At 44.4% G+C, this 16,207-nt stretch overlaps 1 protein-coding gene across 6 annotated transcripts in view; it reads right to left on the minus strand.

The window, feature by feature from the left end:
• Nucleotides 1–16,207, minus strand: part of LOC126548145 (uncharacterized) — a 239,071-nt gene that overhangs the window by 53,094 nt on the left and 169,770 nt on the right. For 3 of the 6 annotated variants that reach the window (XM_050196263.3, XM_050196265.3, XM_055063731.2), the window contains exon 19: nucleotides 9,898–9,921. The exons of the other annotated variants lie outside the window; for them this stretch is intronic. In XM_050196263.3, coding sequence (XP_050052220.2) covers nucleotides 9,898–9,921 — 24 coding nt within the window. The remainder of the gene's footprint in view (nucleotides 1–9,897; nucleotides 9,922–16,207) is intronic. 6 annotated transcript variants of the gene reach the window in all.

The raw sequence follows: 16,207 nt of genomic DNA on the forward strand, positions 1-16,207 counted from the left end.
TGCACTAACATGGATGGCACCGACAAGCGCTGCCCGCTCGTTATCGGCAAGAGCGCGAGGCCTCGCTGCTTCACTGGCGGTAAGAGCTTGCCAGTAAGTTATTTATCAAACAGGAAATCCTGGATGACGTGGGCCATCTTCCGTGATAGGATCATAGCTTTCCACCGCGATATGAAGGTCCAAAACCGCAAGGTGTGCTTGCTTATTGACAATTGCTCAGCGCATGATGTTGAGGGGGTTGAGTTGGAAAATGTGGAAGTTGGCTCCTTCCCCCCAAAACTGCACTTAGCCATTCAGCCATTAGACCAAGGCATCATTCACAGTGTGAAAAGTGCATATTGGCAGCGGTTGATTCAGAGACTGTTGCTCAACATTGACACCGGGCGGGAGACCAAAGTGGACTTGTTCGTGGCCCTACAAATGATTGCCGCGGCGTGGACGGCAACCGGGCACAGCATAATTGAAAATTGCTTTGCGCACGCCGGCTTTAAGCCTAAGGCTGGAGTGACGGCCAACTCGACAACGGATGAGGAAGACTATCGTTTTGGAGTGGAGCCACCCTCTACAGAAATTACGACGGCGTGGGCAGCCCTTCAAGACACCAGAAATGTACCAACGGACGCCAGCATAGATGAGTAGACCGCCGTTGACGTGGACGTAATTGTTCATGAAGAGTTCAACGACGAATCCATCGATGAAGAGGTCCGCCGTAATCACGCGTCGTCGGACTATGGAAGTGATGCACAAGATGCATCGGCCCTGCCTTGTGCACTCGGTGTAATGGACGCTTTTGACATCATATGTAATTTCATTCGCGCCCACGATGACGACGTCGCAATGCAGCTGCTGACCAAGTGCGAACATCGCACCACGGCTATGATGACTAAAGGACGGAGGCAAACAAAGATGACCCGACTTTTTTAGGAAATAAATGATGTTTGTGAGTGTGTTTTGGGGCAAATTTTGCCACAACAAAATTTTCGCTTCAACGAAATTTTTCGCGCGTCTCGTGAGTTTCGTTGTAGCGAGGTTCGATTGTAGTGCAAATAGTAGTTTTTGCATATAATGGCAGCACCACCCTGTTCTTGATTTAATTTCATTTAACACAATTATTGCAAAAGTATCTCGGGAAACACGGCAAAAGGCTTGAAGGTTGCTCGACTTGGCAATGCCCCCCTGAAAGCTATAGCAGGTTCCCAGCACAGGTAGGTTATGAAACCTACAAAATACAGGTATGTTGAATACAGTATGCAAAAGTTGAAAATATAACCAGCATTAGTAGACTTGTGACACCATTAGAAATCGGTAAGACAAAGCTAGGAATGAGTAAAGCCCGGGATGCATAGAGCGTACTTTCATGGCGAACTTTGCCCAGCACAAATAGACGTGGCGGGACGCCGCCGATGGTTTGCTGGCATCACTTAAATACAGTGAAAAACAGGCAGACACCACCATGCGCTCGCCGGGTATTTGTCAGTGTTGTCAGACTCTAGGAATGTGTTTTTGGATAAAAACATAATAGTAAATGCAACTTTTTTTATTTTATTATTTGTTGTTAATGACTAAACAACTTGGAAAAAAGTTTTATAGAGGCACTTACAAACCATTTCCGCACATTCATTGAGCTGTAAGCGTTTTAGCGAGATGGCTTTGCACCGTCTGGCTACGTTGAGCGGTGGCACCACGAAGTGCATGCATTGCAGAACGTTTTGTGGTTCTCCTACAGTGGCTCTATAGTTTACCTTGTGTAAAAACACATTGTGGTTATTCATGTTTACTTCGGTTTCAGTTCCGCTTTTAAGCCGCCTCCAACAACAAGCGTTTAGTACTGCAGCCGGAGAGGATATAATTATCAGTATTTCGTGTGAAATGGGCCTGTCGGCGGCTCTCGTTCTCGATGCCCTAGGCATTCCGCGCGCTGCCTGGGCTCACATAGATGTAAACAGCCAGAAGACCAGGCATGGTCGGCTTCTAACTATAGTCCGTCGTCGCTCTTTTCCCTCGAGGCACTCGAGCAGAAGCGACTTATGGTTACAGTAGAGCAGGGGGTGATTTCTGACCGAAGAAACACAAAACCAACATTTGCAAGCACGCGTGCCGACAAAGAAGAAAGAAAAAAAAAAAAACAGCTTTGGGCACCACAAACGAGATACCATTTCGTCCCCTATACCTGAACCCATATGGGCTGCACAATACACACAAGAAAAACAAGTTAAGCAGTACAATGCACACACTATTTTGCGCCATGGAACCTTCGATCGGGTTGGTAAGAAAACTGCACTGCACTTATAATTATGTTTCATGAGCACCTCACTTAAGTTTGTAGACAAAAAGTTTACACAAATATATACTCTTAAACATCCAATATCTGGCTGTAATGATCAATGGTGTCCCTTTCAGGCGCAGAGAGCCTGAAAGTGCATGGCCAAACTAGCCCAAATGCCCGCATTCTGTCGCTTCAGCGCGGGTGTGCAATGGACGCTAAGATGGAAAAGCAAAAATACACAAAAGCCAACAAGCTGCTGGAAGTCTGAGGGAGATTGATCGTCGCGACACATCGTGAGCACGCGAGGCGCTCCTGCCACTTGCGATGGCGATTTTCACCGGGCAGAGTTTTTCCGATCGGACCGGGTAGCCGGCGGGAGTCATATTTTGGATGATGAGGGGCGAGCGTTCATCGCTGGGCATATTTACTCGCCTGGATGCCGGTTTTCCACTCCATGTATCCTAGGCTTTACACCTGCCAGCTTCTTTACACTTTTACAAAATGGTTCTCCAGCAGAGTGCACAGGTATGAGGCAGCCAATAAACCCATATTCTAGATGACAAAAAACTGAGAAATGGGCACCACAAAACCAATTAATCTTGGGGACATCTACTGGAACGACATTCATGTGCAGTGTCAGACAACAAACTCCTCCTCGGAAGCAAACCTTGGTGAAACAGGAAGACATGGACATTTTGCCTGGAAGGGACTGACTGCCTTACATGCACTATTCTCTGCTACTCAAAATCTGAAATTGTCTAAACAGAAAGAGGAATTGTTGAAATGAGCATGACAATTTTTTGCACCTTAATGTATTGTTTCATGCAGAATGTCAAGTCACTACGCATCCACAAGACGCGAAGAGCCTTAGAGCCTTCTGTTGGCTGCACTGGTTTTTTCGATTAGTGGAGAGCCCCCAAGGCCCATAAATTTTCCCATTAGCAAAAATTAACACAAACTAAGCCCGACTATTGCCTTACACCAGACCGACAAGATTTCTGAGCTACTCATAAGTAGCAAATGATTTGGAGGTCGTTTTCTCACATAAAATTACAATCACAGCAGCTTTTTTCTTCTTTTTTTAGAGATAAATTATGAAGAGCTTGCAGACCTAGACAGGGGGATTGGTAGAAGTGTCACAACAAGTCGAACAGATGTGAATCACCATTTAGAGTGAACTGTGAAAACTTGATCATTTCTAACAAGCTAGCACTCTCATGAACTTAAAATGAACACTCACTGGAATGTTGTTAAGCCCAGTACAGTTGCCGACAGATTTTCCGGACTCCAAAAATTCGGACATGCCTGATTATTCAGCCAGCTTCGCGGCACCTCCGTTCTCCCCATAGACCATAATGTATAACAACTGCCGAAAGTTCGGACACCTTGCAACCTCTCGTCGGATTTTTCGGACACTCCTTGAGCCAACTCGCTCAAGGGCATCATGCACCGACTCTGACTGGCGCATAGTTCGACTTGCTGAACGCCATTTTTGTTTTGAACGGAGCCTCCTTGCTGCCCCACGAAGTGGCGCTACTGGATATCCCCGCTCATCATCATCGTTTCTGCCTGGTTCGATAGAGTGGACGTACAGCAGTTCCGGTTTCAGCTTAGTAAGCCATGTCAAGACAACCCAGCAGCTGATTTGTTTCTTCCGCGCACGACGCTGCGAGCAGGCCACGTTTTTCGTCTGTGCGACTGGTGTCGGCACGGTGGTGTTTGCTTTGTGTGCAGTATCGAGGTTTCGGTGTTCCAAAGCGGCGTACGAAAACATCGCGTCAAGTGTCTAATGGCGCCAACAGTGCCCGCGCAGACTGCGCTGGAGAATGCCGGCAAGCGGGTGCCGGGAGGCCTAAGATTTGTCGCCTTCCGATGTGCTCCCTACTGACGCGGAAAATATTCTGCCGAGACCTGCGCAGTGGTTGCATTGAGATTCCGGACACAGTCTCATTTGACAGTTTCACAGGTGCTGACACTGCTGTACTGACATGCACAGAACTCGACGACGGCGAGATCATTCGTCAAGTTTCTGCTGCACCCATTCTCTATGCTACACCGCCGGACGATGACTCCGAGCCGAAAGATGACGCACCATGTGCTACGGTGCCGTCGCATGCGGAGCGTGCACAAGCAGTGACTGTGCTTTCAGCCGCCTATAGTGACCGTTCGACCCTCTCCAAGATTCAGGCTTATCTGATTGCACGTAAACGGAACAGCGTGCAACGGCGCACTCACGATTTCTTCAAGCCTACTGCCGAGCCCGAATAAGTGCGTGGAAATAAAGGATTTCATTTTTTTTTTCTTAATCTGCTTTTTCGGACACCTGTTTATTCGGACATTTCCGCAGTCCCCGTGAGGTCCGAATAAACGGTCGGCGACTGTTTGTTTTCTGTATTTGCACTTTGTTAGTGATTACTATTTTAGATGCAGTGGTTTTATCAAAACAAGCAAATCAAGCAAAATCAGCGAAAAACCTAGATTTGTTACAACATACCGCATCTCTCTTAAGCACCCCAGCCTTTGTGAACATGGACACCTCACTGTTTAAAATTTTTTCAGAAAAGAGCTACTAGGGCTAAAAATAACCATTACAGCATACCACTAATAAGCATATACTCATTTGAGTCAGCCAATTGGCTCTAAGTGACAAATTAACCAGCACTTGCCACTAGCATGATTGGCCACCAGTCTCAGATTACTAATCTTGAGCACCAATTCCACAGTGGTGGAATAGTAAGCTATGTCACAAGGGTTTGGTTGTAATGTGTTGTACACATTACCAATGCACAGGGGTTGTGCCAATGCTACTTAAATTTCCTTGCACCAGATTACGCTACCAAAAGTCTGTGCCAAGCTACACAACAAACTCTGTCTTCAAAAACAGCGCACATGACATAACTTTGTAATAGTAGCACTGGGAAAGAAAAAATGTGAATGGGCCATTATATATTCTCAACTTACAGTGGAAAAATGGTTAGATGGTGCTCACGACTCCCTGCCACATACTTCCATGTGTACTTGCTCACGAACACACGCGAGACATTAGCAGCCCTGGATAAACATGGTAGAAGCTTGCTTATGTTGTGCTGTATTGTGGGTCCCCCCTATTGTGAATGTCCACGTAGAAAAAAAAGTATGAGAGCAAACACCCGCACATCTTTCAGAATTGACATGTTTTCATTTGTGCTTATGCACGGGACTGTTTAGTCAAAGATATAACAAAGCTCCGTTACTGCAGCCACATATGAACAACGGCGATACATAGGAGTGCAACTACTGTAGCTTGATACCTTGATACACTGAAGTAAAGCTTTGCTCTAAGCAATTTTTTTTAAATAGCAGTCTTACATGCTTGCTGCTATGTTTACCACTCTTCTCTTGGTGTCTGCTTCTTGCGTCCAATTTTATTCAAATAACGTAAAATGTGTCAGAATTGAATTCTTTTCAGGTGCAAATTATGATGAACTTTTTATAAATGCATCAAATTTGCACTTTATTTTAGAGCACTAAGTACTCCACTTGGAGAAGGACAAGGTGGTAGAATGGTGCTGTGTGTATTTTCTGATGAGTTTCGATGTTGCTGCCCCAACACGGCACATGTCACACATGGTAGTGCTTTCAGCAGAGTGGTTGTGTCTAGCACATTAGAAGTGGAATAAAGGCACACTGAGCATGCATGGAGTTCAATTTACTTGAAGGTCTACTGCTTTATTTTTGGCCACCACTCGACAAAATCGCCAAAACAAGTCATGTCCGCTAATGTGGGCCTGGTGCTTGATGGGGTTAAGCATGGCACGTTCAGAACTCGCAAAGTACTTTCAGTCCAAAGACTAAAAGTAACGAAAACATGGTTGAAAAAAATGTGGAATTGCATTGTCATTTTGCTTTGTTTAAATAACATCATTTCTGTCTAGAAAAACAAACTACTTAGACCGTCATCCAAATCACTGCATCAATGCAGCTACCCTTGCCAAGCTAAAAAGCAGTTGGATATTGGAAACTAAAATTTAAAAGCCTGTGTGTGACATGGGAATTGGACAAAGCACCGAAAACACTTGGATGTACAGTCGCCGACCGATTTTCCGGACTCCAAAAATTCGGACATGCCCGATTATTCGGTCAGCTTCGCGGCACCGCCGTTCTCCCCATAGACCATAATGTATAACAACTGCCGAAAGTTCGGACACCTTGCAGCCTCTCGTCTGATTTTTCGGACACTCCTTGAGTCAACTCGATCGAGGGCATCATGCACCGACTCTGACCGGCGCATAGTTCGACTTGCTGAACGCCATTTTTGTTTTGAACGGAGCCTCCTTGCTGCCCCACGAAGCGGCGCTACTGGAAATCCCCGCTCATCATCATCGTTTCTGCTTGGTTCGATAGAATGGCCGTACAGCAGTTCCGGTTTCAGCTTAGTAAGCCATGTCAAGACAATCCAGCAGCTGATTTGTTTCTTTCGCGCACGACGATGCGAGCAGGCCGCGTTTTTCGTTTGTGCGACTGGTGTCAGCACGATGGTGTTTGCTTTGTGTGCTGTGTCGAGGTTTCGGTGTTCCAACGCGGCGTACGGAAACATCGCGTCAAGTGTCTAATGGCGCCGACAGTGCAAGTGCCGGGGGGCCTAAGATTTGTCGCCTTCCGATGTGCTCCCTACTGACGCGGAAAAAGTTCTGCCGAGACCTGCGCAGTGGTTGCATTGCGATTCCGGACACAGTCTCATTTGAGAGTTTCACAGGTGCTGACACTGCTGTACTGACATGCGCAGAACTCGACGACGGCGAGATCATTCGTCAGGTTTCTGCTGCACCCATTCTCTATGCTGCACCGCCGGACGATGACTCCGAGTCGGAAGATGACGCACCATGTGCTACGCTGCTGTCGCATGCGGAATGTGCACAAGCAGTGACTGTGCTTTCAGCCGCCTATATGACCGTTCGACCCTCTCCGAGATTCAGGTTTATCTGATTGCGCGTAAACGGAACAGCGTGCAACGGCGCACTCACGATTTCTTCAAGCCTACTGCAGAGCCCGAATAAGTGCGTGGAAATAAAGGATTTCATTTTTTTTTCTTAATCTGCTTTTTCGGACACCTGTTTATTCGGACATTTCCGCAGTCCCCGTGAGGTCCGAATAAACGGTCGGCGACTGTATTACTATGCTTCTTCTAAGCACAAAAACACGAGACTGACTCCTCACAATTTACATACTGATTGAAAATGTCTTAACAGCACTGGGCGGTCAAATGAAGCTGTTGTCATGAAAGAACAGAAACAAAGCAGTAAGGTTATAAAAAGAAAACTAGACTAATAGTTTCTCAACATGAACTTACGCCAATTTTACAATGTTCTAATGTGACCTTGTAGGAAGTATGATGCAGATAGGAAGTACTGAAGAAACCTAATAAAAGGATTAGTAATATATGACATAAGTGCAGTACCAAGACTTAAACTTGCAGCACAATTCCAATAGTAAGTGCTTCAATATGTATGTGACACATTTTAAATATCAATACTTTCATCAATGTACTTGCTGCTGATTCACTAATCTTGTCCCACACAATTGTGTACACAGCGCCTTTAAAAGGTTATAACTAGCAAGATACGAGATACTTGTCTTAGAATTTTTTATTCCTTTATTTCTTCATGTTGTGCCAATAAGCACTTGCTTAAATGAAAAAAAATTTCCCAGTGGCGAGAATATGACCACGATGTGTGCTAAGAAGAGGATGTTGAAGGCTGCAGGGTTTTGTCACCAAAATGTGCGCTGCTGCTCACTATCAACATTTCTTAATACCACTGTAGAGCAGGCAGACAAATAAAGGTAAATTAAAAGGCACAGACTAATATTTCGATTTACTTAGTTTTTGGAGACGTTTTTCTGAGGTTAACAATATTCTTGAGCTGCCCGCTGAAAGGTGAAGGACAAAGTGAGAGATTATGTCGATGTGTGCCGTTGTATGCCACAAAACGTACTGCAGCCTCAATTGCCCCTGGTAAAACACTGGCATTTATTCTTTGTAATTAAGATTTAGAATAGGGGCACAAAATTTTGAGGACCCCAAAGAGCTTTCTGCATATGTTGCAAAGCAAGTGTACCAGAATAAAGTTTCGTGCTTGCAGTTTGCATTTTGCCACTGAAGTGACACTAATGCTACAAAACAATGTTAGTACAATAAATAAAAGATGGTCAAAGAAGTGCTGTCACCACCTGCACTAATAATTTTGAGTATTATTACTTGACCAGGAAAACTTATGGATAGTGAGTGGGGTACTCCAGCCGAAAATTTTCCATGCTTACACCTATCAGCTCTCAAATAAACCAGAATCAACGAATCTTCAAAACAGTAGCAACTGGAGTTCAATCTGTCTTTTATGCAAAATTAGAAGAAACAAGCTACATCATATCTTGCTTACGAACCTGAGGAGCTGTTCCGAATTCAGGTCAAATTTGGTTCAAGGCTAATGCCACCATATAAATAGGTGTCGCCACGTTATTCATAAGGTGTCCAATGCGAATCTCACTGTCTCATGAATATGCACTGGTGACACTACAAATCTTGAAATAGAACATTATAGCGTTCTCAAAAAAAAAAAAAAAAAAAAAAAGATAAAAAAATATTTTTTTTACCGGTCATGTTATTCCTTGCAACGAGCTACTCAAAAAAGACTGCGCCCTGACATGCACTATTCGTAGACAAAAGATGCACCCTTTCAGCTAACGCAGAAATGTGTATCTGCATTTCCTAGCACTGTTGTTTTTTTTTTAGACCACTCAATATTATTGATTAACTTGATAAAAAAAACAAATGTAAGAAGCATACTGCTTTTACTACAAAAACATGCAACACAGCTGCAACAAGGTGGCATCACACCTACTAGCAACAGATGACCTGTGTATAAGAAGTCTAGAAACAGCTTTTAGACTCGAGGGTTAACGACGTTCGTGGCCTTTTTTCTCTGGCTGAAGATGGAAATTTTGATGTTTAGCGATAACCATGCTACCGCTTTAAAGGGGCTTTGAAACATTTTTTGAGCAGAGCAAGAAAAATGTTCTGATATGTTGTAGATGCTGCTGTGAACATGTGAGCTAAATATTACTGCACTGCATGCAGCAGTGAACACAGCGATAAAAGATCACTTGCTATCGCTTCTGCAGTGCCATCAGATCAAAAGCAGCTGTCTGATTAACGCTATTAGCTAGTTTGCGTTAAATAAGTGTTAAATAAAAATAAATGTTTGCAATTTTAAAATGACTGAAAAATTTTTGAATCTTTGAACTGCACGTAGATGCGTCAGCTGCATGGGGTGCCACGATGAGCCTTTTCGATGTTGCGACATTAAACTTTTGAATAGGCTTTGCTCCCTTGGGTTCTCCACTGTAGCTTTAAGAGCACTTGTGGAGATGAAAAGGAAAAGTTTGGTATCGGTGCTGTAACTACAGTTATAGTTGAAGGATTCAAAAAATAATTGCTGCATGAGATTCGTGAGGTGACGTCCTTTAATAGTGAGGCCATCTTACAATTAGTTAAAAAAAAAAAGGTTTCAAGGCACCTTTAAAATAAAACTGGGACACTCGCACATGCATGCACGCAAGCACACCACACGCCCAGTAAAGAAAGATTTTGTACATACCTTAATGTAAGCATGGTCACGCGTCTGTTATAATAAATAAAATGAAAAAAAAAATCAGTAAATACACTGTCTTACATAAGCAATAAAATTAACGAAAACTAATAAGCATGAAACAAAGCAAATGGTATCACAGATATTATTACATATAGAGAAGACGGGTGATGCAAATATTGTACAGTTCTGTTCGTTGTCTCAATCACTTTGCCACTCTAACAAAGATGGGCAAAGGAATGTACTTAAATTTATGTGAAAGCATACCTTGCATATACTATACAAAACTGTGCTATGTTAACATAGGCACAGGTTCCAAGCCAAAACTGGCCATCAGATGAACATAGTGGCGAAAAAAGGATCAACACAAAAGTGATCAAGATCTGTTCACTGCAGCGTGCCAAAGTTAAAATGAAGCGTAATGCATAAATGCATTTGTAAACACTGGTTCTTCGAAAATTTTGAAATTCCCAATTCATAAGGGCTTATAAAAAGCAGGGTGTCTACCAAGTTGACATTTTCCAAATTCCCAGAGTTTTCCGGATTTTCCCTGAGCAACAGAGAACTTTATTTTATGTCAAGTCAGGCTTACACCATGACGCCCGATGGTGTCACCCTCGGTAAATTAAAAAAAAAAAAACAATTTAGTTTGAATAGTAAGCAATAATGTTCATTTTATTCAAAAACAAAAACTGCAGGTAGGGGATAGTAAAATGCAGAGCAAATAAAATATCTTAAAAAAAAAAAATAAAAATGATGAAGCCCACTGTAAACAGAGTCAAACAATTTGAAATGCGAATAAAAAGAGATGTATACATAAGTAAATATTTTAGAAAATGAGCTATTTCTATCAAGTGATAGGAAGATCTTGAATATTAGGCTTGAACTTTGTCACATGTGAGATTTTCTCAGTAGTTGGAAAGTCAACCTTAACTGTCCTTACATACTCTAAACCGATGAACAATGCATCTGTACTGTGTTTCACTGCTTTCAAGAGTTAATATTGGTTTGGGTGAGGGTAACACCAACAATAGCAAAAAGGTATCAATTTCAGTAGACTTCTGATTTACTGTTCGTTAAGTAGATCAGTTAAAATCCCCCTTTGTTGTCAATACCTTCCTTTGAGCACTCGTTCACTTCGCTGGAATAAATTTCCATGACATCCGTGACAATGGCCAACTCAGTAGCTACCAAACTAGTTCATGTCTCCCTTTACCGAGACACATTTTTACAATTGCTAGTAGTACAGCAGGGCACGGTGTTTCTTGCGGTGCTCGACGTTTCTACACTGATGCCCCATTTGGGGATCAATGTGTCTGAAGGGGCAAGGTTGTGACTGGTGTTGTATAGGTCGGGGGTCGCTTTATTCATCACGACGATAGACTGCATTTTTTACAAGCACTGCTCCAGGAGGGCACATGTAACCGGCAAATGGAGGCCTCAGGAGAGCACCTGAGGTTATAATGAAGCAGGCGGCGCAGGATCTCCAGGGCACCCAAGGGGTAATGGGGGGATCAAAGCTGGAAGCAGGGCAGCCCATGGGTTGAGGCCGCGGAGGCGGAAGCATGCCTCAACCCACGGACCAGTCAGCATTCTAACTTTGGTGTCCCCGTTGCCGCTTTGGTGTTCTGGAGGCGCTGCCAATAATGAAAAATGACGACAAGTTGTTTGAATTAGTAAAAAAACATGATTGAATAAACATAATTAGGTTCAGCCGCCAACTTGCGACGTTAAAAGTTCAGCACTATCGTGCCTCGCGACTTCTGCCAGCATGCCTAGGGACAAATGCATACAACATGCGCTACACACTACGCCCGTAGTGCGTAGGCAGAGCCATCTATTCAAGGAGCATAAGTCCCCACATTTCCTCTCTCGCACCCGCTCTTACTAGCGCATGCGCGCACACGTCCAGTGTCTCCATAAGCGCCACGCCCTGCTGTACCTACTAGCAATTGTAAATACACTACCGGGACCCTTCCTGCATTCCATCACTCAAAAATATTTCCATTCTGTTTTATATAGCAGAGATAACAACCTTATCAATGCTTCTGTGCTAAGAAGTGGTGGTCATGCCTGCATGTGCAAGAACAGAATAGTCAGGCCCATAAGCAAGAAGGAGGATGGGGTTTCAGTGTTGCTTAATATCACGTGGCATTAGCTGGATCTCAGTAGTCCAGTGATATTTAAGCTAACATCTAACATAGCTAACATATCTGACTGCCTAGAAACTACGGAGGAGATGTTTCTTTGCTTGTGTGGAATGCATCTGTCCCCTACACGTGCCAGCATCGTGGAGTGGGGTCAATTTGTTAATGCTCGATGCCGGCTGCCGCTGCGGTGAAGCAGTGGGCACGGAGGCCCCACCTGAAGATCGTTGTGTCTAAAGGTACATCGGACAGACTTTCTCGCACCTGTAGTGCTGGTGCTGAATCAGTCATGCTCAATTATAACTTTGTCGCGCGTTATGGCACTCTAGCTCAAAAAAAAAAAAAAAAAAAAAAACGCTGATTATCCTGGGGGAGCAATAGCGGCCATAGTTGAGGCCGGGCCTGCTCTCCTGGAGCAGTATCTTCGCTCTCGACAGCTTTTCGTATGCTGCTGTCAGAGACTTTTCAGGAGCATTTTTGAGTGATCCCCTTTGAGTGCTAAGGCGCTCAGCGCCTTAGCAACCACGGTTGAACGGGATTGCCTGATGTCACGCTGTGGATATTATTGGCTTTGCGTCATCTTATGTTAGGTTAGGCTAGGTTACGTTAGGTTAGCATAAAGGGCGTTAGGGTGGCGCGGCATATTCCCCCAGTGGTTACACCACGCGGATTATTCTCTTTGCGTCTCAGCCCCGTTAGGTTACGTTAATGTTAGGTTAGAGTAAAAGGCATTTGGTTGCATTAGTGTGGTGCAACGTATTCTCATAGCGGTTGCAGGGGCATCAACCATCACTGGTGGCCTTTCAGCCACTCGCCTTCAACCGCGGTTGCTAAGGAGCTTTGCCTTGACCATTCTCAATACACACGGCCCAGCCTCTACTACGGTCCCTACTGCTCCAACGGAAAGGTCTGTGCTGATATTTTGAAGGTCTATTGCCATAAAGTGCGAGAATGGTATGATCCGGCACGACTGGCTTAGCATGAGCGTAAAAGGTGCAAGAGAGTCTGTCCGACACAGCTAGTGCCACATGGGGCGTCAGTCCCCGCTGCTTCATCACTGCGCCGGAGGTCAGCATCCCAGTGTAAACAAACTCGACCCCACTTCGCAATGCCGGCATGCCTAGGGCTAAATGCATAAAACATGCGCAAAGAAGCAAACCCCCCCCCCCCATTTTCTTTCTCGCACCCTCTCTTACTCGCGCATGCGCACAAGCGTCCGACACCTACAGAAGTGCCACGCCCCGCTGTGCTTACTAGAAATTGTGAAGTCCCTTCTGAGAAAGCCACACTCGGCGCCCTTATCCCACACCGCACCCACGGGAACAACGGCCTGCCACATCCATTCACTAAAAAAGTTTGTGGCTTTCTGTTTTTTTATCCCCTTTGTTTTTTAAGGCACGTCCCCATTAGCGACACGGCAGCTTGCCACATGCCGTTTGGAGTTCGCGGACCGCTGGCCAACAGCAGTCTTGCTAGCAAAAGGAGAGATCTGCCTGTTGCACAGTACAGGGGATCTTCCAGCAGCACAGTGACGTGGGCACTCAGCGACAGAAAAGTGGTCACGGCTACGCTTACCGCCGCTGATTTCTCGCCACCGATATTGTCGCCAGGCCTTTTTCGGCTCCCTTCGAATCTCGCAAATAGTGCTTCAGAACGAACCGCCGACGCTCCCAAACAGCAATGTTTTGTTACCATTGTTGCCACTTTACACTCTTCTTGCAATTATTTATCACGAAGAAGAAAACACTGATATTTGCAGCGCCGCCAGCTGCAATGCAAGCATGGCCAAGCCACGGTTCACTGTCCGCTGTCGGTAGTCATGCACTGCAACTGAGGTCGACTTGTTTTGAGTGATAAACAGCACTAACAAATCTTTGGCTTAATAAAGTTAATGTTAAAAAAAATTTTAGATCCATGCCCACTGCATTTCTTTTCTTGCAGAAAAATTTTGTCGTCGCCATCTTGAATTTTGATGCAGTTTGAGATAGTGACGAGCGAGCGAGCGCATGTACGGACGCACGCAGCAGGTAATTTAGACTTGCTTGAGTGGGGAGGGGGCGCTTGCTTGGAATTTTATGGTATAACATATCACACAGTACATATAGCAGCAAACAAGGCATTTTTGCAGATGAGTTCCTAGGCAAGGCAGACATACTTTACAGCTAATAAACAAGCTTTAGAAAACTAACAAAAATTAATTAGTGAACTTTTCCACTGGTGCCTTAGGGGCAGTTGTTTAAATGGCAAACTTGAAGGCAGTCACATTTTAATTACCCTCATTTTGTAAAAATGTTGAAAGTCGCACCTAATTTGAGATATCGAATTTTGACGATAAATCCAGGCAATATCGAAACCGAGGGAGTTTGAACGTTTCGGCCAGTCGCGATAGCTACTGATTATGTAATGCACTGTCTGGCAAGCACATGTGGCTGTGTTGGGCCAGGATTTACCACGGCATGCTATCACTCAAACATCACCCCACACTTTACAAGGTATTGCCGTCTGGCCTGTAGCAGGATGCACCGAGCCTTGATTGAGCTTTGCAATATGATTATGAACATCTCGAATTAGTTGCAATTTTCAACATGTTTAAAAGATGGGTATACATAAAAATGTCACTGCCTCCAAATTTGTCAGTTAGACAACTGCCCCCAAGACACTAATAAAATCGTTCATTAAATTGTTTATTACAGCGAAAGCGCTGTACATGACTAACCTTCCGAAGTTTTTTTGGCGTCCAGCAACAGAAACGGACTTACTGATTTCTAACGAACCCATACAGGTGCACTGCGGCGGTGCAGATGTCAAAATGCGGAAGACATTAGAACGCTCGCCGTGAACAATAGCGTGACGTAAAGGTTATCGCAGTATATAAGCAGGAGAGGTATCGGAACTAAACACAGCTGCGTTATCGATGGTGCGGACACGTATAGTTCGCACACCCGAAGAACAACATGCGTACTTGGAGAGCCGGAGGGAACAGCAACAAGAATGTAAACGGCGCCGGCACGAAACAGCCACTGACGAAGCATGTTCCCCGCAATGCTGAACGAAAACGACAATCACAAGCCTGGGCACCTACGAAAGAGCAATGACACCAGACTCGCAATGCAAAAAATGACAGTCATTCCTGTCTGTGAAGATAGAATGGCAATGAAAGACTTTGCTTTTCATTTTAAATCTTTGACTGTCATCAGCTTTTGCTGCCGTTACATCTTCACAGAGTGGAATGGTTGGCATTTCAGTTTTCTTATGCTCACACTATTAGCGGCAAAGAATATTCACCTTGTCTAGGAACTTGTCTGCAAAAACGACAGGTTGACTACCCTCATTGCTTTTTATAAAGAATCTATGGTCTTAAAAAAGGGGGGCGGGGGGGACACACACACTATATATATTCAGACAAATGGGGGAAAGTATGCAAAGAGAGAGATGGGTACAGCATTGATGTACACTACTATGGGTGCTTTACCAAATGCTCTTTGCACAATGTCTCCCGATTTGCTTGTCTGCCAAGTGCAACCTGGTTCCCTAGTCATAATGTATACATTTATCAGGCTCGTTGCAACCAGAGAGAGCAAGTTTCCCTCTGCACCACTAAATTTCCATCACCGAATGCTCTGTGCACGTTTTATCCCGATTTGCTAGCCTGGCATGTTGTCTGGCTAGTGAAACTTGTTTTGCTTGTTGGAACGTATACATTTGTCATCCTTGTAGCAATGTGGAAGAGTAAATTTACTTCTGCACTGCTAAGTTTACACGACTGCCGAGTTGAAATGCAATGTAAGATGCCGGAACACTGCAGAATGGTGACGTATGTAAAGGTAACATAATACATTGCAGTCAATAGTATTCACGTCGAGACTGCAGAAACACAACAGCTAAGAACAAAACGCGGTTCCACTGCACACAGATTTCCTAAATACTGCCAAAATTAATGCAGTCTCTGACCACAGAAAATAACAGTATAGAAATAAAGTTTGCATTGTGCAAGAGTTAAAAAAAAATGACCAAATACAACCCTAAAAGCCAAATAAAAATTTTCTTAAAGCACATGAAAAGTAGCTCTGGATATGGCAAGAAAGTTCCTCGGTGGTTCAGAGCTCAGGGGAAGGTGGCACGCTTGAACATGCGACTTGACTACGGGAGGAGAAGCATGGTTTGCACGGTGA

Source organism: Dermacentor andersoni, chromosome 1 (genome assembly GCF_023375885.2).
Source record: "Dermacentor andersoni chromosome 1, qqDerAnde1_hic_scaffold, whole genome shotgun sequence".
Lineage (NCBI taxonomy): Eukaryota > Metazoa > Arthropoda > Arachnida > Ixodida > Ixodidae > Dermacentor > Dermacentor andersoni.